Source organism: Phacochoerus africanus, chromosome 11 (assembly GCF_016906955.1).
Source record: "Phacochoerus africanus isolate WHEZ1 chromosome 11, ROS_Pafr_v1, whole genome shotgun sequence".
In the NCBI taxonomy this organism is placed as follows: domain Eukaryota; kingdom Metazoa; phylum Chordata; class Mammalia; order Artiodactyla; family Suidae; genus Phacochoerus; species Phacochoerus africanus.
This window is the reverse complement of record NC_062554.1, coordinates 45,337,951-45,361,382: the sequence shown is the minus strand read 5'-3', so window position 1 is coordinate 45,361,382 and position 23,432 is coordinate 45,337,951. Positions and strand designations below refer to the sequence as shown.

At 40.6% G+C, this 23,432-nt stretch overlaps 2 protein-coding genes across 2 annotated transcripts in view; both read right to left on the bottom strand.

Moving 5' to 3' along the window:
* Positions 1–536: 536 nt before the first annotated feature.
* ATP5MG (ATP synthase membrane subunit g) lies at positions 537–8,699 on the bottom strand. Its single transcript, XM_047751800.1, has 3 exons — positions 8,562–8,699; positions 2,038–2,198; positions 537–740 (listed from the first exon to the last, which is right to left on the bottom strand). The coding sequence occupies exons 1-3, from the start codon at positions 8,611–8,613 to the stop codon at positions 642–644; spliced, it is 312 nt and encodes a 103-aa protein (XP_047607756.1). The 5' UTR covers positions 8,614–8,699; the 3' UTR covers positions 537–641.
* Positions 8,700–10,601: 1,902 nt separating this feature from the next.
* The window catches only part of UBE4A (ubiquitination factor E4A), a 44,758-nt gene continuing 31,927 nt past the window's right edge, over positions 10,602–23,432 (bottom strand). The window contains exons 16-20 of the mRNA XM_047751799.1: positions 21,800–21,974; positions 17,900–18,080; positions 17,343–17,490; positions 15,952–16,109; positions 10,602–13,638 (exon numbers count right to left, since the gene is read on the bottom strand). Coding sequence (XP_047607755.1) covers positions 13,509–13,638; positions 15,952–16,109; positions 17,343–17,490; positions 17,900–18,080; positions 21,800–21,974 — 792 coding nt within the window. The 3' untranslated portion in view covers positions 10,602–13,508. The remainder of the gene's footprint in view (positions 13,639–15,951; positions 16,110–17,342; positions 17,491–17,899; positions 18,081–21,799; positions 21,975–23,432) is intronic.

Genomic DNA, 23,432 nt, shown 5'->3' with positions numbered 1-23,432 from the left:
ACTAAAAAAAAAAAAAAAAAAAAAAATTAAAAATATACATTGTTGCTGTCATTCACTCTGTCCTAGTGTTAAAGATGTCACAAAGGTACACAGAATATCACCTTGCTCTTCTCTCTTAGGGAGGCTATATTCAAGTTGACAGAGTTCCCCTATATTTACAGACAGGTGTGGTCAAAAGGGTCTTTCTCTGATTTTAGCAAAGAAAAACAGTCCAAATTTTATTCTTTATACTACATAATTTAACTTCATCATATTTGGCTCATGGTATTACTATTTCTTCTACTGGAGCAAGTTCTAGTTTTCTCATTTATTTCAAGCCTTCAAAATCAAATGTTACCAGGTTGCTTGCAATATTCCAATTGCAGACTAAACAAAGACATGCATTTAGAGCTGCATTAATGTATTAAAGCAAAAGAGAACACAATTTAACATCAAGAGAAACTGTAGCCTATTGGCACAACATTGTAAATCAACTATACTTTAATTAAAAAAAAAATCGTGACCTTCCATACAGTGTTTGATAGAGAAAACACTGATTTTGACACGCTGTCTTATTTTATTCAAATACCAGTCTGATCACACATGGTCCAAGAACACCGAAATAATAAACCAAATATAATGACATGTTAAAAGATTGGTCTCTAAACATCATAGCCAATGATGCCACGCTTGCCTATGATCTCGCCGACATAAAACCACATCAACACCTCGGTGGCCACCAAACCATTCAGCAGAGCTTCCTGAAAAAGAAGCAAAAATTTTAATAGACATTTTTTCTTACATATTTAAAACTATTCTTTTCCAGGGTTAAGTAACAGAGAACACAAGGATTCTATTCAAATTAGAGGGCAGTTTTAGTCAAAGTAAAAAATTACTGATGTTAACTTTAACTGCCAAGAACCCTTGAACTTTCAATTATGTAAGGTAAGTAGTCCAGAGCTTATATAAATTCTTTCAAAGCATTCTTTAAAGACCTGAACTGACTTAACCCTTTCATTATTAGTTTATGAGGCACTTTATGAGCCCTAAAACAACCCACATCCTGGAAATAGCTGCCACATTTAGACATGGCATTCATATGAAAGGATGGCGATAGGAAGGCAGGTCTCTGAATAGACATTTCTGTCTGGCCAAAGAAAATCTGTTGAAAGATGAACTGCTCTTTCCCTTTATATATCATTTTTACTCATTTATTATTTGGGTTCTTTCTAAACATTCAATAATAACTCAGTTTCACAAATCAACATTTTATTTCCCTAAAAAGTACACATATAATTCTAGAAAACAGTCTTTCATACAATCACATATATTAACCTTGAAATTCTAGTTGAAAAAAATGCTTTTCTACAACAAAACTGGACCTTTTCCTTTTAGCACCTGGGAGCAAAATTTCTCCTTATAATTAAACCAGAAATAATGGCAATCTCCTGAGAAAAAAAAAAAAAATTTTTTTTCCAGGAGGTAGGTTCTAAAGCTAGCAATACTTTAATTATTTAGGCTTTTCTGTATCCTGTGCTTAGATCAAGAAAACATAAAATCCAAGTTCCAATTCTTAAGGTCTTAAGACTTTATCTTCACACACTTTAATAACCCCTCATATCATTTTACATGCTTGCTAGGTTTTGGTGTTTTTATCCTCCATGAGTATTAGCTGCCTGAGTGTGATACAGTCCAACAGATCTTTTGGCCAAAATGGGGATAGTTCTAGGACTACAGACAAAAAAAGTATGGAATCAGCAAAGCAAGCCATACTATTTTATAGGAAAGGGAAAAAAAAAGAGCTGCCCAATAAAAATGATCATTTCTTTGTTATAAGATTAATAGGAAACCAAGACATAACATAGCCCAATTATTTCAACCCAGATGACAAAATTAGAAAGGTAAATATCCTTCTGGGCAGTCAAAAAAGAGATTATCTCTCATTATGTTGGATTCAGCCTCACTGGAAAATACATATATTAATCAAAACAATCAGAAAAATCCCAAGGGAAGACATTTTCTGTTATGCACATACGTTTTCATTTAGCCCATAGTTACCTTAACTGTGAGCTGTTTGAAGCTACCAGTTTGAGCACTATTGACTATTTTTTTCAGGCTCTGAATAGCTGTAGGGATCTCAGCAGGGGTTGGAGGAACCAGCTCCACCTTGGCATAGTGCCAAAATGTGGCCAATCTAGGCTTCGAGTAAGTCACAGCAGCTGGAAAACAAAACAAAACAAAAAACCAGGATGAACTCACTAGAGACTGAAAGAAGCAGATGTGTGGGCTGGACACAAATATTTATTCATGCATCACATTCATTCACTGCTTGTACCAAATGTGCACCCGGTGTGAAAAGTCAAAGCTGCTCCCTGGTAACCAGAGGCTTTTAAAGATGCAGAACACCTGTGTCACAGGGAAGTTCAATCAGGCAGGAAGCTATAAGCATATTCAATTATGCCAGGACATCACTAGTGGCCAGTACCAGAGTACTAGTATTTCATTTATGAACAGCAAATCTAGTTAACTGTTAAGTTACTAGAAGATGGATTCAAAAAACAAGAAAACAGCAGCAATGTAACTGTATTTTCTTGTAGAAACCAAAAAATTTGGAGGGAAAAGGTAGAGAAGGGGAGGGAAGGAGCTATGCAGAATGGCATCCTTAGGAACAAGATCTAAAATTTGTCACAATGTTGGCCACAAATCCAGATGGAATTATACCAATTAGTTCCCATTTTTGGTATCCTCACCAATACATGCTGGATTAACAAAAGCATGGCTGCGCCGCCTTCAAAATACTACAAATAGTAAAAATAAAACCTACGTGTATTGGTAAGAAGAGCCAAAATTTGAATCTCCTATTAAGCTGAAATTCCTCAAGGTATTTACCATTTCAGGAAAAAAGATTTTTAATAACCAGGGTAGATGTGAAACTTTTGGTAGTGATTTCAGCAAGAGAAAAGTATTTTATTAAAAAAAAAAAAAAAAGGACAAGACAGCTTAATAAAAATAGCACAAATGCATGCGCTATTGTTCAAAGATAGATTATCCAAAGCTCTTTGTACTTTCCCTATTATTGCCTGTATTCGAGTATTTCATTGCTCGTAGAATAACTACCTCTATCATCCTCTGTGCTCAGAGCCTTGGGTAAATCTTTAAGCAGACACAAAAGCTCCAAGAGCTATTTCTAAATAGAACTGCCAATGCCCGTAAGATGGCACTATCAATCAGAATAAAGTTTATCTTGTTTATCAGTCAACAAACACTTTAAGATTATCTTCAACACAGATATATCATTCTTAGAAACAAGTCACTACACAGTACACAAACACTGTACTTTAACTGATAAATTTGTTTCTCAGGGAGTATAAAAAGTTTGAAATTGCTTTACAAGTACATAAGGGATGAACAAAAAGTAAGTAAATGAATGGTGGATGACGGGAACCAGGTTTCTCACTTTAAGAGGGGAAAGTTAGAGATGAGGAGTTCCTGTGGTGGCGCAGTGGTTAACGAATCCAACTAGGAACCACGAGGTTGCGGGTTCGGTCCCTGCCCTTGCTCAGTGGGTTGACGACCGGCGTTGCCGTGAGCTGTGGTGTAGGTTGCAGACACGGCTCGGATCCTGTGTTGCTGTGGCTCTGGCATAGGCCGGTGGCTACAGCTCCGATTCAACCCCTAGCCTGGGAACCTCCATATGCCGCAGGAGCGGCCCAAGAAATAGCAACAACAACAACAAAGACAAAAGACAAAAAAAAAAAAAAGAAAGTTAGAGATGAGCAAGAACAAATCTTGGGGTAATAGATTAGAACTAGAGACAATCATATGAACCCATGTTTAATTTAATATATATACAGATGGACTGGCACAGAAATAATTACAATTGACCCTTGAACAACACGGGCTTGAACTGAGTGGGTCCAACTACATGTGGATTTTTTTCCAATAAAAAAGAAAACTATGGATATGGAGGGCCAACAAAAAGTTGTACTTGGATTTTTGACTGCATGGGGGTCAATGCCCCTAATTCCCACATGGTTCAATGGTCAACTGTGTGTGTGTATACAGATGGTCTTCAATTTATGATGGTTGAAACTTACAATTTTCCCACTTTATTTATTTTTGTCTTTTTGGCATTTTCTTGGGCCGCTCCTGCGGCACATGGAGGTTCCCAGGTTAGGGGTCGAATTGGAGCTGCAGCCACTGGCCTACGCCAGAGCCACAGCAACATGGGACCCGAGCTGCATCTGCGACCTGCACCACAGCTCACAGCAACGCCAGATCCTTAACCCACTGAGCAAGGCCAGGGATCGAACCCGGCAACCTCATGGTTCCTAGTCAGATTTGGTAATCACTGAGCCACGATGGGAACTCCACACAATTTTTCCACTTTATAATGTGAAAGGTGTTCTGTAAAAACTATACCTCAAGTTTTTATCTTCTCCCAGGCTAGTGATAGTTGGTAACATACTTTCTTACGATGATGCAAAGTGGCAGCAAGATGCAGTTCCCTGTGTGTCATGTGATATAAAGGCAAACAATCAACAGAAAAAGATTGTTTTTCAATTTCAGTACAGCAGTCAATAAATTACATGAGATATTCAACAATGTGTTATAAAATAGGCTTTGTGGTAGGTGATTCTGCCCAACCATGGGCTAATTTAAGTATTCGAGCATATTTAAGGTGTGATGTTATGATGTTTCTAAGTTATGATGTTTGGTAGGTTGGGTGTATTAAATGCATTTTTGATACAACATTCTCAACTTGTGATGGGTTTATTGGTAGGTAACTTTATTACACTGAGGAACTTAACTTTATTAAGTTGAGGAAGATCTGTGCATACACCTCCCCCCCCTTGTCCAAAGAGGCAATGATATTCTAGTACAGAAGTCCCCCCTTATCTGTGGTTTTGCTTTCCACAATTCAGTTACCTGTGGTCAATCACTGTCTGAAAGTATTAAATGGAAAATTCCATTAATAAACAATCCACGAGTTTTAAACTGTGAGCTTTTCTGGGTAGTGTGATGAATTTCATGATGTCCCTGCTCCATCCTAATGCTCTGACACAATGCCTACATCATTCACCCACCTTATCTCAACACGCAGGCATTATAACATCTCACTCATATAAGAATAAAGTACAATAAGATATTTTGAGACACCACATTCATGTAGTATTTTGTTACAATTGTTCTATTTTATTAATTATTGGTATTACTCTCTTACTGTGCCTAGTTTATAGATTAACTTTATCACAGGTGTGTACGTATAGGAAAAAACAGCATACAGAATTCCTGTTGTGGCTCGGCGGGTTAAGAACCTGATGTAGTATCTGCAAGGATTTGGGTTCGATCCCCGGCTTCACTCAGTGGGTTAAGGATCTGGCAGTGCTGTGGCTGTGGCCAGCAGCTGCAGCTCTGATTAGGCCCCCAGCCCGGGAACTTCCGAATGCCATACATGCAGTAGTAAAAACAACAAACAAACAAAAAACAAAAAAGCCACAGCATATATAGTGTTTAGTACTACCAGTAGTTTCAGGCATCCTCTGGCAGTCTTGGAACTTATCCCCTGTGATTAAAGGGTGACTACCGTAGACTAGTAGCAAGGAATATATACAGTACCTAGATCTTAGTTTCAAATTACTATTGTCCAATAAAAAGAACTCAGGTTCTTTGGAGAAATGGCTATTTTAAGGCTAGGGCAGGGAATACATAGAATCTGAAGCATCTTGTAGAACTAGAAAGGGGGAATGTCCAAAGGAGAGGTGCCGTACTGAAAGAGTTCTCAATGGCCAAAGCTGGAATAGTTTGAGCAACAAAATAATATACTACTGGAGGTACAAAGCATGAAATAAATGTGCATGAATCCACACAATGAATGACTGAATAAATATATGAGGCAGAGACAATTATTTCTCATAGAAGAATTCTACTAAATATATGTAGATATTCCTTCCTACAGGAGATGGAATCCTGCCTCTACCTCCCCCAATTTAGTTACTACTTTTTTTTTTTTGTCTTTTTGCCATTTCTTGGGCCGCTCCTGCGGCATATGGAGGTTCCCAGACTAGGGATCTAATTGGAGCCATAGCCACCAGCCTACGCCAGAGCCACAGCAATGCGGGATCCCAGCCGCGTCTGCGACCCACACCACAGCTCACGGCAATGCCAGATCATCAACCCACTGAGCAAGGGCAGGGATCGAACCTGCAACCTATGCATGGTTCCTAGTCAGATTCGCTAACCACTGTGCCACTACGGAACTCCTACTTCTTCTTTTTTTTTTTTTGCCACATCCATGGCATGTGGAAGTTCCCGGGCCGGGGATCAAACAAGCACCAGAGCAGTGACAATGCAGGATCCTTTAACCACTAGGCCACCAGGGAACTCCTAGTTACTTGCTTCTAAAAAATATGGAAAGGAAAAAACAGTAACTTTAGGAGAAACCTAGTGAAACTACCTTAACCAATTGATGAAAGCTAATTTCACTAGTGATGTTATATGAATATCACTCACACCCTGATATGTGATTAGGGCACTTCGCTTTGGTGGTATTCTCTTTCAAAATCCATAGTTCCAGACTAATCATTACAAAAACTCCAGACAAATCCAAATTGAGGACCATCTTTATAGGACACCTAGACGGACGCCTTAAGACTGTCAAGGTCATGAAAGGTAAGCAAAGACTATGAAACTGTCACAGACTGTGTGACAAGGCTGGATACTTAACCTGTCACACCAGAAGAGAACTCCAATTTTTCATATACTTAACACTAACATTTAATACACTGAGTTAATTTAGAAAACAAAATATATTTCCACTTTAGCATTCTGGCCCCGGTTGAGTTCTCCTTTCTGAGTATGTCTGGAAGAATAACAACCTTTATCTTTATTTATAATAAAGAGCTGAATTAATTATAACAAGTTATATTTCATAATTTAAAATTTTCTTATTATTTTCTTTTTGTAAACTATTATTAAAATTGGTCTTACCAACTATAATGGAAAAGATAAAAATTTGGAAAAAAAAATTGGTCTTCAATTCCTCAAGACTCACCACTGAAAAGATGTGAAAGCCAGAGTTCCTGCTGTGGCTCAGTGGAAACAAACCCAACTAGCCCATGAGGATGAAAGTTCCATCATCCCTGGCCTCGCTCAGGGAGTTAAGGATCTGGTGTTGACCGTGAGCTGCGGTGTAGGCTTCGGTGTAGGTTGTGGATGGGGCTCGGATCCCGAATTGCTGTGGCTGTGGTGTAGGCTGGCAGCTGCAGCTCGGATTTGACCCTTAGCCTGGGAATTTCCATATGCCACACGTGTGGCAATTAAAAAAAAAAGGCAAAGAAGGAATTAAAAGAGATGTGAAAGCCATGGCAGGAGGAAAAAAAAAAAAAAACCCACTTGCAACTTTAGAAAATTTGTCTCAAATCATCCACAAAGTCGAAATAAGCAAGCCGCTCTGCCTTCTCTTTGTATTATGTAAAAAATGTACTGCGTTTAGTAAAGTTGCACACTTAAGTTCTTTGGTTAAGTGTATTAACTGGTAGTAGGAAGGGAACCATGGGAAGAATCAATTATTTGACTGTTAAGACTTTCAATAACTGTTCATGGAAGAAAGGAAGGAGACAATGAATAAGAAAGTACCAATCACAGCAAAATAGCTTCAGAAATATTATACATATTAAAAAAATTTCTTTCTATTCACTTTTCTAATCAAATCTGAGCGAAAGCTATTTAGAGATCTGTGCTTCAACCACTTAGAATATAGCACATCTAATGGAAAAGCTTCCGTTAATTTAACTGATCTCATTTTGGGAATAAAATGAATAGCTTGATACCCAGCAGACAACTGAAATATTTACTCACTTAAGACTACTACTCTGGGCTGTGACTATTCACGGTTGTTCCGAAACACAGCGTTCTACCAGCGATGCTATTCCAAACGGAAAATCCCCACGGGCGCTGAGCTATAATAAGGATTACTATTTACACATATCCCTTCCTATACTTACCAAGGCAGGGACATTCGTCCGTAAAGTTCAACTTCGTCTGAAAACTCACTTAGATTAAAGACAAAGTACCTCGGAGCCTGGCCAAGACATAAAGCAAAGGCAACGTTCCAAAGGTCACCCATCCTTAAAAGCTCTGTAGCCTTCCAAATACTCCACCGGAAGCAGAAAAGCCGATGAGGCCGCACGTCTGTACTTCTTCACGTCTCTGTCCTCACCTCCCTCGCCCTCCTAACAGAGCCATCCCCCTCCCTGCTACTTTTCCGAGCGGTCCAAGGGCGTCATGGCGGCGGCTGCAGGGCAACCCCCGGCTGCTTGCACACTCCCTCCCCTCCCTGTCGTGGTCAAAATTCAGAACTTCTAGATTGTAGAGAGAATCCAAGCCGCAGGCCTGGCCAAAAGGCTAGAAAAGAATCGCGAATCTGCCTTCTGTCCCCAACCCTCCTTCAGGCGGCACACACAACAGCTCCGCCAGCCCCTCGTGACCGCAGCCCGCGTCCTCCCCTCAGGCCCTCGCAGGCCTCTCCCCCGCACCCCGCGCCCGGGTACCCCAGTCGGCAGGCTTCACGCCGCGCTCACCGTTAACCAAGACCGGTGCCTTCTCCGCGAGGTTACGGACAAACTGGGCCATGGTTCTAGGAGTGAAAGTCCGTCGCTGCGACTGGCTGGCTGAATGTCACCCGCCAGGAAGGACCTGCGGCAGGACCCCGTTCCGCTTCCAAGGTCAGGCCTCCTCTTTCTGCGCCTGTCCAATATATTTAGGTGTACTGTCTCTTCGGAATCCAGTGGGTCAGTTTATTTTCTTCACTCACAGAGGGAAAAGTGGGTATGAGAAGATGAGATCAGAGAGCAGGTAAAAAGCAACACATTTCTGCCGCAGAGAAACAGGCATTTCTTGGGGCAGCCGCTCAGGGAAGTCGGAAGACAGGAGCGGGGCGGGAAGGCGCATGTGCCCTGAGCGTCCCGGGCAGCCTGCTGCTCCCACCTCCACTTTTTGTGTAGGGTACTTTTGCAGCTTTTCTGGGACAACGTGGGAAGTTAGGACTGGAAGGCGCTGTTGCGATTTTTCTAGGCCAACACGATCGTCTTGCAAAGGCAGAGGGTCCTAGGCCAAACATGTATAGTGGGGGGGAGGGGGGCGCTACGTAACTTGTCATCTGCCTCAACCCATTGCTTTTCTTTAGTTGATCTTTTGTAATCCCCGTCTCCCTTGCATCCTGTATCAGGGTTAGAATCTAATTCCCTAACCAGCCACAAGGAACTGTGCAGATATAAAGAACAACATCACATTTACTGACGGCTTCCAGTCTGTCAGGCATTCTGGAATTTAAAGAAAGCCTTTGTCAGGTAACGTCCCCATTTAAGACTGGAATTGATAAATGTTCATATAGCAGAGTTGGGATCTGAAGAAGTTGCATTGTAAACAAAGAAAAGGCATTAGTATGGGATTAGGCGTCTTGCTGATCTGGGAAGACTTTCTAGAGAAGGAGGTCCTTGAATTAATGTATAACAGAACACCTATGTACTACAGAGTTGAAACTTTATAGTTAAATATAACTGGAGGAAAAGATACATATAGGGAAGTGGCATTTGATGAGAAAAACAGAATAAATAATGTACCTGGAAGAAGCCTGAGCAGAAGTAAAACTTTGATTGATGGAATGGTTAGAGGTGGAATGAAAAATTAGGAGTGATATCAAGAAGCCAAGGTCAGCCTTTGCGTGAAGGAGTGATTCAGTTGCCTGATACTCTAGAGAAGTCAAAGAAAGGCTGGGGATGTTAATTTAGCAGTATGGAAACATAGATCAGTTTCAAACAATTAGGACAGAAGTCAGAGTGGATGAGTGAGAAATATGGCTATAAAGGAATATGAATCAGAAAACCAAATGAGATGTGAAACTGAAGGGAGAGATTGAAGCTAGAGAGAGGGGATTGACAAGATTCCTGCTGAGGCAGGAGATAAGGTTGTTGGGATTAGCCCTGGAGTGGTGGGGCCTTTTCCACAGATGGAATGATGAAAGAGAAGTCTGAAAGTGGAAATTCTGATGTCTTTGAAATAGAAGGCAAGTTCACCTGAGTGTGAAGGGTTAAATGGGAGCGTGGGAGAGAATTTGAGGAAAGAGGTTAAATTTGGAATAGCTGCTAAGTTAAGGACACACAGAGTTGTTGGGTAATGTTAGAGACACATTTATGGTCACACCACTCTAAAGGCTTGTCATTTTTCTCCAATAGTTGTTTGTAGCTGGAATATTGGAGCAGGGAGAATGGCTGGGTTAGTTAATCTGGGTTGAGGTCTTGCATAGGAGAGTACAGAAACAAGAGGCAAGAAAGGGGAACATGATAATCAACAATTAAAATGAAAGACCTGTGGTTTGGGCCAGATGAAGAAAAGTGAAGCCAAAAATGAACTGCTTAGGAAAATACATGCCCAGAGACTCATCTTCTGAAGCTAACTCCAGGGTCCAGAAGTCTAGCAAGGGAGGTCAAGTTAGCCAGGCCACACGTTTGATACGACCTTAAAAAAAAAAAGTTAAGTGTAGAGTCCTTGAAGTTTTCAGGAGGATTTCTGAAATTGCCACTACCTTTTAATGCTGTAATAAAGGAAGTGATAACAAAAGGTTGTAAGTCAGATGTTCATTTATTAAATACAAGCTTTGAACAAACACCCCCAGGCAAGTTTGATCAGAAGTAACCTTCCTGGAATGTTTCCAAATACAGTTATGTTGATCAAATTTTATTTCAATCAAACTTTTTTGTCATTTTGTTCTTCATTTTGTTTCTAGGTTTCTTTTCCTGTTTAGCAGTTAGAGCATGTGCATTATTTTCTCACGTGACATCATCAGTGCAGCATCAAGCCTCTGGCTTGTAAAGGCACCCAGTAGACTTATGCTCTGTGCAATGGCTGCTTAGCAACCAGCATCAAATAAAGTAATGAAGCTTTTGTAGGGTGTGATATCAAATAGCAACCGGCACCTTCACCTGCACCATTAAAAAACCTCTGAAGTTTCTTTCACTTTTCAAATATCTATTAAAAACTATATTAAAAAAAAACAACCCAGATTGCTTGATAAAACCTACTTAAATAATTTTCCAAGTTTAGTATTACCCTCTTAAAAAGCAATACTAGAGCTGATTAAAGAGTCTTCATTTTCCTATCATACCCTAGCAAAGCCAACACACAAAACTTGATATATCAGAAAGTTTGCTCTAATAAGTTTAGAGCTGCTTCTGCATTCTGGACAACACAACACCTCTTTAAGCGTCCAAGTGCATATATAAATACCATGTTGTACCAAGATGATAATTTTTTAGTCTCATTTTTGGGGTGTTCTTAAATTACTTCAAGGAAAGAAAAAAGGCACAGAGGACACCTGGCTTCCTTACCATTAGTGGCCTTAAGCTATGCACTTGTCTTTGTAATGAGTTTAAAGATACTCAGCAGCATTAATGGTGCCATAGCCTTTCATAAAAAGTTTCAGGAAAAGAGCTTTTTTAAAAAAAAACAAAAACAAGCTTGCCAGAAAGGCTTACAATCTGAAGACTAAACACAGAAGTAGAATACAGACACAGATACAAGAGGCAGCATAGAGGTTGTTCAATAGAAAGCTGCTGGGAACAGCTGCCTTCTGAGGTTTTGTGCCCGTTTTTTCTTCCAATTTTCTCCTATAAAATTCTGGTCTTTTCTCCACTTCTTTTAAAAGTCAAAATATCCTATTAGATTGGGTTTGGAAGATAAATACAAGCAGACAGAAGCTTTTTTTTATATAGTTAATTCTCAGAGATATAAATGAAGATAATAAATATGAAATGAAGCTCATTTTAAGAAATAAATCCTGTCAACCTATATCTTAAAGGCTCAAGGAGCATAGTGAATTATTATCTTACATTCTGGCGTTTGCAAGAGTTCCAGCCAGGCTTTTTCATTTATAAGCACGGCAACAGGCAACATCTACTTTCTATCTAGTGTGGGATGCCCTCCGATTTGAGGGTTTCCAGCTGATACCATCAAAAACACATCAAAGACTGCTTATAACAGCTCGTGCTGGAATATCATAAAACTACCATCTTATTTGAAACAGGTTGTGGTTAATAATAACGTCCTCTAAATGAAGCAATGACCCCTGTTTCTAGATCATATCGCTTTTCCTGTTAGTTATATTTCAGGCTTAGAGGAATAGTGATACAGACACTCCATAGGGGAATGTGCCTCACTCAGCATGTTAAGCTACACTATTGAGTGGGGAACTCAAGCTCAACTTGTGAAAGTGCAGCCCATCCACCTACTAACTACATAGGGCTAAGTGAATATTTAAAATGGCTGGTGGACAAGGTTGTGCTCAAACTCCTACAATGTTAATTGATGACCTAAGGCTGAGTTAGAAGCAGCTCTCAGAAATCATGTAGTAAGCACAAACAAACATTAACTATATATGTTTTATAGTCTCAGGATTCTGTCTAGAATAAGTGTTAGTAAACATGGCCACATACTACATACATCTTTCTCTGGAAGAGAGAACATAAAGAGATGCTCAGTTTACACTAGACCAATATAAAAAAGCATGTGTGTGTGTGTACACACATTGTTGTACCAAGGTGATTTTTTTTTAGACTCATTTTTGAGATATTCTTAAAATGACATTTCTCATGGTTACAGTATCTGTTGCCCAACTTTTCTACTCTACTAAACTACTTTTCTGGTCTTTGATTTCCAGAAGGTAAAAAGGGCTCAAAATCCTTCTTTATTTTACCACCTTGGAACTTTTGAATAAAGTGTCAAAACTGCAAATTTGTCTTACCAATCCTCCTAAATATATTATAGGGCTAAGTTTTCTGTGGTAATGACAACCCCACAGGGGAGTGTTTGCCCTCCAAGATATATTTGAATTACAAGATAACACAAAACTAAGAGCTACCAAAGAAGTTGCATAAAATTCCTTTTTTCATCTCATCTATCATCTTATTCAAAAGTCTACTCAAATATCAAGGGGTCTGCTTTTATGTAAAAGGTTATTCTGTGACAATGCAGAGCTGTAACAAGGAAAAGGGCTAAAGTCTGGGTCATGAAGACTAGTAAATACTCTGATAAAACAGGACCTTCTGGTATCAGTTGATCACTGAAATATGTGATATCATATACGTAAGAGCAGTGCTCACCAAAGATGTTGGAGCAGTTCTTAGAAGAGAAAGAGTAAGGTGGCAGGAGGTTTTAGTAGATGAAGTTAATGTAACTTAGGACAGACAGGAAAAGGAGGAAAAGGAAGAGACAGCGAAGGGTGAAAATTAGTAATGATTTCTAAATGTGGTGATGCTATAAGAAGTATAATTTCCTGCAAGCCAGGAGGGCACTGTAAAGTTCTTAGGAATTTTAATTATCGTAATTCAAGCAAGAGCATTCTCTAATTTAGTAAAGAAAGAAGAAAAAAAAAAAAAAAAGCAAGAAAAAGGAAAAGAACAGAACCAGAAAGAGAGAAACCACAAACATTTGTTTATCTGGGGTTGGTTTCTGGTTTGTTTAAGTCACAGTATTTATTCAAGTTGCTCCTTTTGTTGTTGCTTCCTCTCTGCGAGCCACCGTTGGATTTTTTCTTTTAGTTCTGTGTTTGGCCGGATCTGGTCCATGGTGAGGGGACTACGGTTAAAGGGATCTGTTTGGTCACTGGGACAAAAAGAGAAAGGGAAATGGGGTTATTTCCGTTAAGTTCTAACATCCTCTGCCAAAAATAGAACACCTGGGTACATCACCTTGAGACTGAAGCTAGAGTGTATTCTGAATCAAGTGCTGACTTGAGGTTAGAAAGAGTGAGATAAGAGAGTGATCTGGGAAGACTTTTTGGGCTTTTGTACATGACTTAGCAAATTTTATCTCAACATTGTTCTTCAGGTGATATTTGATTTGATTTCCCTAGGACAGAGACCCTACACTCGTATCAGCAGGAAGAGCTCTTTGTAGTTTTAGTGACAGACTCTTGGAACAGTTTAAGATGTTAAGGGATAAAGCCTCGTAGACTGACAATTTAGTTAGCTGATTGCTCTTCAAGTAAACACAGATGATAGCTTCCTGACAGGTAAAATGATTTATAACATACTTCAAGGGCTGATATATCTTCTGTCTTCTGAAGCCACAATAAAATATAAATTCTCACCGACACTTTAGAAAAGACCTACTATCCAGCACAGAATCATGAATATAGTGAGTGCTTAAGAGCAAATACCATCAAGTAGAACATCTTTTTCTTCAATATTAGAAGAAAACTATTTCCCTAGATCTGGGTCAACGTACATAACTTTTTTTTTGGCATGTGAAAGTTCTCAGGCCAGGGATCAAACCTGTGTCACAGGAGTGACTCAAGCTGCTGCAGTGACAATGCCAGATCCGTAACCTGCTGAGCCACAGGAGAACTTCCATAACTTCATTTTATTTTTTATATTTTTATTTTAATTTTTTTTGTCTTTTTGCCTATAACTTCATTTTAAGTAGGCAGAGGGAGTGGGTTGCTACAAAGGCCTGGGTTTTTTCCCCGGCCTGGGGCATTGGGTTAAAGGATCCACTATTGCTGCAGCTGGGGTGTAGGTCACACCCAAGGCTTGGATTCAATCCCTGACCCAGGAACTTCCATAGGCCATGGGTGTGGTCACTTAAAAAAAAAAAAAAAAAAGGCAGAATCTCTCTGAACCCATTTCTAGCTAATGCTGCACTTAAGAGTAGGCAGGCTGGGGAAAACTCATGGTTGCCATGGCTGAGTACAACAGCTGCAACAGAATGTGGGTTAACCCATATGATGAGTGTAACACCCGAATGAAAAAACCAAAACCCGGAGTTCCCATCGTGGCGCAGTGGTTAACGAATCCGACTAGGAACCATGAGACTGTGGGTTTGATCCCTGGCCTTGCTCAGTGGGTTAAGGATCCGGCGTTGCCATGAGCTGTGTGTAGGTTGCAGACGTGGCTCAGACCCAGTGTTGCTGTGGCTCTAGTGTAGGCTGGCGGCTACAGCTATGATTAAACCCCTAGCCTGGGAACCTCCACATGCCGTAGAAGCGACCCTAGAAATGGCAAAAAGACAAAACAAACAAAACCAAAACCAAAACCTGTCTTCTATATATTTTTTATGATTATAGTAAAATTAAACAAGTTTCAAGTCAAGTTATACTCCAGGTTGACCTTTTTTTTTTGTCTTTTTGGGGCTACACCTGAGGCATATGGAAGTTGCCAGGCTAGGGGTCAAATCGGAGCTGCAGGAGTTCCTGTCATGGCAGAGTGGAAAAGAATCCGACTAGGAATCATGTGGTTGCAGGTTTGATCCCCGGCTTTGCTCAGTAGGTTAAAGATCTGGTGTTGCTGTGAACTGTGGTGTAGGTCACAAGACGAGGCTTGGATCTGGCGTTGCTGTGGCTCTGGTGTAGGCCGGCAGCTCTAGCTCCAATTAGATCCCTAGCCTGGGAATCCCCATTTGCCTCAGGTATGGCCCTAAAAGGACAAAAGCCAAAAAACAAACAAACAAACAAAAAAAAACCGAGCTGCAGCTGCCAGCCTATGCTACAGCCATAGTAACAGAAGATCTGAGCCGCATCTGCTACTTACACCACAGCTCAAGGCAAGGCCCGGTCCTTAACCCACTGAGTGAAGCCAGGGATAGAACCTGAGTCCTCATGGGTTCGTTACCACTGAGCCACAATGGAAGCTCCAGGTTGACATACTTTATAACATATATTGACAGAAATTATTTCCTCGAGGAAGGAAGAAGTGAAGTTAAAGCCAGCATTTCTCAACAGGGTGTCTGGTTTTGGATGTTTAAATCCTTAACAATCAAGTGATATACCTCTACCAAAATGCCTCCCCAACACATTAATAAATCAACAATATGGGATAGCTACTGTACTACTGGGTGCATAGTACTGTATGGAAGAAAAAGATGATAGCAAACCAATGTACCTCTGTACTCTGAGGCTGCTTTTGGGTGCTGGCTTACCTGAGCAAATGTCTGGCAATGGTGGATCTATCCACAGTGACTCTGGAAGATGGCAGCACCACAGGGTCAGACATCAGTGTGCTCATGATGGGATCCAGGAACTCATCACAGGCATCTGCATAGGTCTCCTCTTCCTGTTGCTGGAGGTCTGCCAGAGACTGAGAACAAACACTGGGTCATTAAGGGGGATTCACAGAGCAGCTGAATTCCAAGGTAATCTTTTTTTTTTTTGTCTTTTTGCCTTTTCTAGGGCTGCTCCCAAGGCATATGGAGGTTCCCACGCTAGGGGTCTAAGAGCTATAGCCACCAGCCTACACCAGAGCCACAGCAATGCAGGATCCAAGCCTCGTCTTGTGACCTACACCACAGTTCACAGCAACGCCGGATCCTTAACCCACTGAGCTTGGCCAGGGATCGAACCCGCAACCTCATGGTTCCTAGTCGGATCCGTTAACCACTAAGCCATGACGGGCACTCCTATACCTGAATCTAAAAGGATCATTAATGTTAACAGGAAGAAAAAAACCTATCACATACAACATCCACACTCTGGCAACAGTCCTGCTTTTGTAAATGTCATCATTCAAAAAGGGATGCTGGTTGGAGGGGGTTGTTATTTGCATAATAACAGAGTCATTCATGCAGTTGGTATATGAAAAGCAGTTTCTGGTTTTAGGAACAAACAGGTATAGGAATTTATAAGTGGTGTTGACATTTGATTCCTTCTTAACTCCAGTTCCTCAGGGACCCATCTGCCTAATAAGCTCGAGGCAAAGATGAAATCCAATTCAATAAATAAGTTACTCAGTAAGGGAAGACTAGTATCAATTAGGAAGGTTTTCCATTAGACTCTGTGCCATCGTTTTTCCTTCTTCATAACTGCTAATGGAGCTCTGTCAAGCTCCAAACAAAGGGATTAGCTGAAGACAATACAGTATTTTAATCTTTAAAATGTATGGCTATTCCTATATAAGCCAAGTAGGAACTACAAATATAGAGAACAGAGAAAAAAAAAACCAATAAAAATCAATGACTAAAAGCTACTAATCTTAATTCTAGTCTAAAAAGTTCTATATTAACATTATGGATTTTCTATCTATTGCTAACACTGTACAGAGAAGTTTTCAAAAACAGCCAACAAAAATCTATACATTCTTCTTTTCTAGTAGAAGCTTCTTAAATTATTTTTCTGTTCTTACCCTCATACTGAAAATAATACTATTAAGAATATGGTAGTTCAAATTGTTGACTGACCAGGAAAATGGTCTATTTACATTTTCTCAAAACAATGTTCTTCCCCCAACCCCCCTGAAACTGGTAAAAAGGCAGAACAGCTAAGCTGACAACATGATTTTTACTGAACTAACTAAGCAAATTATCCTCCTCGTCACCTTGATTCTCTCTGCTAAGTTGCTGAAAGCCACAATCATATTTCCAGGCTTATTTATTTTCTTCAGGACTCGGACTGTCTGTGCAAAGAGAGTTGGGGAATAGGAACGTCCATCCTTGGGAACGGTGGCACAGAAGTTCTCCTCATCCCTGGAAGGTCAGCGTCAGAAAGAAACCGAGCATCAGCGACAGGTCAAACAGGAAGATAAAAGATGGGTTGAGGAACAAAGTTCCCCATCCCTTATATACCATGAATGTTCTTTTGATATAGAACGACTTCCTCTAATCTTTAGGAAGGAAATCTATCAAGTATCCTGTGGCCTTAAAAGAATACTGCTTATCTTTGCATAGATCAAGGCAGAATGTTGGAAATTCTAAATAACAAAAGACATACAAAATCTCATTAATTAAAACTGCAAAAGATCCCTTCACCAGCCAACTAGAAACAAACCATTCCTTTTCTATTTTCCACATAACTACCAACCAGTTATTCCATTATCAAAACCCCAAAGTGAAACACGAGCATCCTCTCTGGCCTGCTCAGTTTAAATCCAGGTACCCGAGATTTAGGTAGATGGTGCAGATATCTGAAACGAGCTGCTGGGGCTTGAAGTCAAATTCACTGAAATCCTTGACTTTTAAGGCCCCCATTTTGGGGCCAACCAGATGCTGTAGAAAGTAGTTCAGCATGGAGATGATGCGCTCAGCCAGGAAAGGGTGCACAAAGAGTGATTTGATCTCTGGAAAAAAAAAAGCCAAAGTCTCTAAAAACTCAATCCATTAGCAATCTTTAACTTACAATGTCTTACTTTTACTTGGAGACCTCTGGGGGTTGCTGTTATTTTTCGCTGCACCCATGGCACAAGGAACTTCCTAGGCCAGGGATCGAACCCGAGCCACAGCTGTAACCAGAGCTTCAGCAGTGACAATGCCTGATCCTTGACGTGCTGAGCCATGAGGGAACCCTTGGGGGGCTGCTATTTTTTTCATCTATTTTACTTTATTTCATTTTCTTTATTTATTTTTTCAGGGTCACACCTTCACCACATGGACATTCCCAGCCACAGCCCTGGCCATGGCAATGCAGGATCTGAGCTGCATCTGTGAAATATGCTGAAGCTTGTGGCAACGCTGGATCCTTAACCCACTGAGTGAGGCCAGGGGTCTAACCTGCATCCTTGGATACTAGTTGGTTTCTTAACCCACTGAGCCACAACGGAGAACTCCTGCTATTTTTAAAATACACTTTCATCAATGTAATGTTTAGAAAACATTAGATAAGCAAAAGCAAACAAAATACAAAAACTACTATTTAGAAGTAAACAGTTAACATTTTGCTAATATACCCTAGCTTTTTTGTCCATATTTACACAATATACATTTCTAAAACAAGATGGCTATCATATTGTACATATTATGTAACTTATTTTTTTCATTAATGATATAAATATCTTATCATTTTAGTAACTATGGTAGCCACCAGCTACAGATGACTATTTAAATTAAAATTAAACAAAAAATGTAGTTTTTCAGATACACTAGCCACATTTCAAGTGTTCAATGACCACATATGGCTAATATCTATATATAGTACTTGACAGTCCAGATTTATAGAACATTTCCACCACAGAAAGTTCTATAGGATAGTGATGGTTTATACCCTTTTTAACAGTTACATAGTTATCCAGTGTGTGACTGTACCATGAGTTATGTATTTACTCTATCTTTATTACTGCTGGACATTCTAGTTGCTTTCATTTTTTCCCTATTATAATCATTTCGCTGATGGATGAACTTCACTGTGTACATGTCTCGTTGATTTATTACTTCCTACAACAAATTTGTAAGGAACTGCTAAATCATGGGGCATTAACTCCAAAATAAAATAAATAAATAAACTAATACAGGCCAAGTGCAACAAGCCAAGTAGTATGATAAGGCTTGCTTAGCACTGTTCGTTCTTTTTTGAATTTAAAAAATTTTTACAGCCGCAACTTATGGGATATAGAAGGCCAGAGACTGAATCTGAGCCACAACTGCAATCTTTTTTTTTTTGCTTTTTAGAGCTGTACCTGCGGCATAAAGAAGTTCCCAGACTAGGGGCTGAATTGGAGCTACAGCTGCCAGCCTACACTACAATGCGGGATCTGAGCCACAGATCCTGCGACCTACACCACAGATCACGGCAACACTAGATCCTTAACCCACTGAGCAAGGCCAGGGATTGGACCCGCATCCTCATGGATACTACCTGGGTTTGTTACTGCTGAGCCACAATGGGAACTCCGCAATTGTGATCCTTTAATCCACCGTGCCAGGCCAGGAATCGAACCTTTGTCTCCATAGTAACCTGAGCAGCTGTAGTCGGATTCTTAACCCAATGCACTGCAGCAGGAACTCCACACTGCTGGTCCTTAATTTTTCAATTTTAGTCATTATCTATTGACTCTACTACTGATGAGAGTTTAGTTCTTATTCTTGTCCAAATACAAATTCCCCTAATATATAAGCAAATCTTTGGTTGAATAATTTAGACTTTATATCATTAAGATCATGTAAATGTCATTTATAGCACAACCACACAGTATTCTAATAATTATATATATATAAAGTAATGTATATACCTTTTTTTTTTAAGGGCACACCTGTGGCATATGTAAGTTCCCAGGCTAGGGGTTGAATTGGAGCTATAGCTGTCGGCTTATTCTGCAGCTTGCAGTTAACGTCAGACCCTTAACCCAGTTAGCAAGGCCAAGGATCGAACCTGTATCCTCCTGGATACTATGTTGTGTCCTCAACCCGCTGGGCCACAATGGGAACTCCCATTAAATCTTTTTTTTTTTTTTGTCTTTATAGGGCTGCACCCGTGGCATATGGAGGTTCCCAGGCTAGGGGTTGAATCAGAGCTGCAGCCACTGGCCTATGCCACAGCCACAGCAACGCCAGATCCGAGCCGAATCTATGACCTACACCACAGCTCATGGCAACGCTGGATCCTTAACTCACTGAGAGAGGCCAGGGATCGAACCCGCAACCTCATGGCTCCTGGTTGGATTTATTTCCGCTTCGCCATGATGGGAACTCCCCCATTAAATCTTTGTAAACTTTCCACCAGAAATGTAAAAACTCTCAAAGATATTTTTTGGAGATGCTCTTTCTGGAAGCTTCCATCCATCACTCCAATATGGACTCCTTGTTCTATGGACCTATGGTGTGGTGCCACACAAGGTTCCTCCACCTGTGAACTTGCCTGAGGACTTGCTTTGCATTTTTCTCACAGGATTCTACTTTCCTCCTTTTGGGTTTACTGTCTCCTGTCTCATTTTGATGGAGTATATTTATCTTTTCATAGGTTCCCAAGAAAGGGTACATTACAAGTAAATCTGACATCTTTATGTCTCAAAATGTCCTTATATTTTACCCTCAAACAAAATCGACAGTTTGACTGGCTATAGTATTCTAGGCCGAAAAGATATTTGTCTTTAGGACTGTGTTCCAGCTTCGAATGTCCCTGTTGTAAAATTCAAAGACATATTGATGTTTAAATCATTGTACATGACCTGATTTTCCTCTGGGACCTTTGACGATCTTCTCTTTACCCTGATTTTCTGAAATACCACAGGGATCAAACCCATGCCACAGCAGCAACCCAAGCCACACTGACAATGTCAGATGTTTAACTTACTGCGCTACCAAGGACTTTACTTCTTCTTCTTCTTCTTTTTTGCTTCTTAGGGCCGCCTCCTATGGCATGTGGAGGTTCCCAGGCTAGGGGTCTAATCGAAGCTACAGCTTACAGCTGCTGGTCTACCACACAGCCACAGCAATGCAGGATTCGAGCTGTGTCTGTGACCTACACCACAGCTCACGGCAAAGCCGGATCCTTAACCCACTGAGCTTGGCCAGGGATCGAACCCGCAACCTCATGGTTCCTAATTGGATTCATTTCCGCTGTGCCACTTTGGGAACTCCTTAATTTCTTTTTAAAATACAAAGTCTTGCCGTGTGTTTTCTACTTACAGCACGTCTCAATTCAGACTAGTCGCAATTTAAATGCTTGACAGCCACATGTGGCGAGTGACTACTAAACTGGACGGTGCAATTGTAGAGGAAGTAGAGAAAACTGTCTTGGTTTAATCTACCACATTTAACCAAGGTTTACAAATATTTTTCAGCTTAACACATATACCCCAGGATATATTTGTATGTCTAACTTGTCCTCAAGAAAAATGATTCTAACTTATGCTTTCTGCCAGCTGTGAGGGTGACCATTTCCTCATTCCCATGTCAACAACGGACATCATTCTTTTTGAAGTTTCTTTAGTGATTCACTTCCTCTCAGACTGTGGAGGAGGATACAGTCACCAGAGTCTGCATTCTTAGTCTCAGCTGGGCTGATCCCTCAAATGAAGCAGATCTTGACCACTGCATCTTTTAAGAAAGTGTTTTGTATCCTTACCTGATGTCAGAAAAGCAAGGGTACCAATTGTTTCATTGGACATGATGTTATGGAAACGTGCCAGCTGTCCAAACATCTGTAGGCCAGCCTCCTTTTCTCGGCGGGCTTCTGGAGTCAGACTATCCCATTCACCACGGTCCTTCTCAATCTGCTGAATCTTTATCTTGCTCAAATACTACAGAAACCAGGGGTGGAATGTATCAGAGAAGAAAGTGTATTGAACGGAAGATGATTATTTAAGAGGTTCTATGTCCTATTAAAATCTAGTCCAAAAGCTAGGGAAACCAGGGACTATATAAGAGAAATGAGGCTTTATTTCTCAGCATAGGTTGAAGTTTAAAAAGAAATTGTGGGAAAAAAAGAAAAAAAAAATTATCGCTCTATATGGATTTTTTTCAGCCTGGGTGGACTTATGGATAATTCTCCTGGAAATATTATAGTCTAAAAAATAGAAAGGATGATAAGTAGTATAAGAAAACTTGGTAAAAACAAATAGGCTACAGGGCAAAAAGAGGATGATTCCTTCCTGAGAGTTGAAAAATAAAAGATAAACAGCAGGAGTTCCCTTGTGATGCAGTGGATAAAGGATCCAGCATTGTCACTGCAGCGGCTCAGGTCACTGCTGTGGCATGGGTTTGATCCCTGGCCCAGAAACTTGCACATGCTATGGGTGCAGCCAAAAAAAGGGAAAGGGATAAATAAAAGATATGAAATGCTCATTAAAACAAAACCAAAAACCCACACTGCAAAACTGTTTATCAAGGAGTTCCCATAGTGGCGCAGCAAAAACAAATCTGACTAGAAACCATGAGGTTGTGGGTTCAATCCCTGGCCTTACTCAGTGGGTTAAGGATCCAGCGTTACCGTGAGCTGTGGTGTAGGTCGAAGACGTGGCTTGGATCCTGTGTTGCCGTGGTTGTGGCGTAGGCTGGAGTCTACAGCTCCATTTCGACCTCTAGCCTGGGAACCTCCATATGCCATGGGTGCGGCCCTAAAAAGACAAAAAAACTGTTTATCAAAAAACAAAGCTGAGGGGTTCCTCTTGTGGCTCAGCAGTAATGATCCCGACTAACATCCATGAGGATGCAGGTTCAGTCCCTGTTTTCGCTCAGTAGGTTGAAGGATGTGATGTTGCTGTGAGCTGCGGTACAGGTCCCAGATGTGGCTCACATCTGGTATTGCTGTGGCTGTGGCTGTGGCTGGCAGCTACAGCTCTGATTTGACCTCTAGCCTGGGAACTTCCATATGCTGTAGGTGTGGCCTTAAAAAGACAAACAAGAAACAAAACCAAAACCAAAACAAAACAAAAAACAAAGCTCAGAGTTCCTGTTGTGGCTCAACGTTTAAGGACCCAATGTTGTCTCTGTAAGGAGGAAGGGGTTTTTTTGGGTTTCTTTTTCAGGCTGCGCCTGCAGCATATGGAAGTTCCCAGGCTTAGGGTCTAATTGGAGCTGCAGCTGCCGGCCTACACTGCAGCCACAGCAACACAGGATCCGAGTTGCATCTGTGACCTACATCACAGCTCACGGCAATACCGGATCCTTAACCCACTGAGTGAGGCCAGGGATCAAACCCCCATCCTCATGGATACCAATCAGGTTCTTAACCTCCTAAACCACACTGGGAACTCCAG

What these genes read in the sequence shown, in the direction of transcription:
- ATP5MG (XM_047751800.1), bottom strand. Translation starts at nt 8,613, where the DNA reads ATGGCCCAGTTTGTCCGTAACCTCGCGGAGAAGGCACCGGTCTTGGTT. An exon ending in GGCACCGGTCTTGGTTAACG is followed by an intron (nt 2,199 to 8,561) that starts GTGAGCGCGGCG and finishes TTTGTTTTCCAG; the next exon opens with CTGCTGTGACTTACTCGAAG. An exon ending in TCAAACAGCTCACAGTTAAG is followed by an intron (nt 741 to 2,037) that starts GTAACTATGGGC and finishes CTTCTTTTTCAG; the next exon opens with GAAGCTCTGCTGAATGGTTT.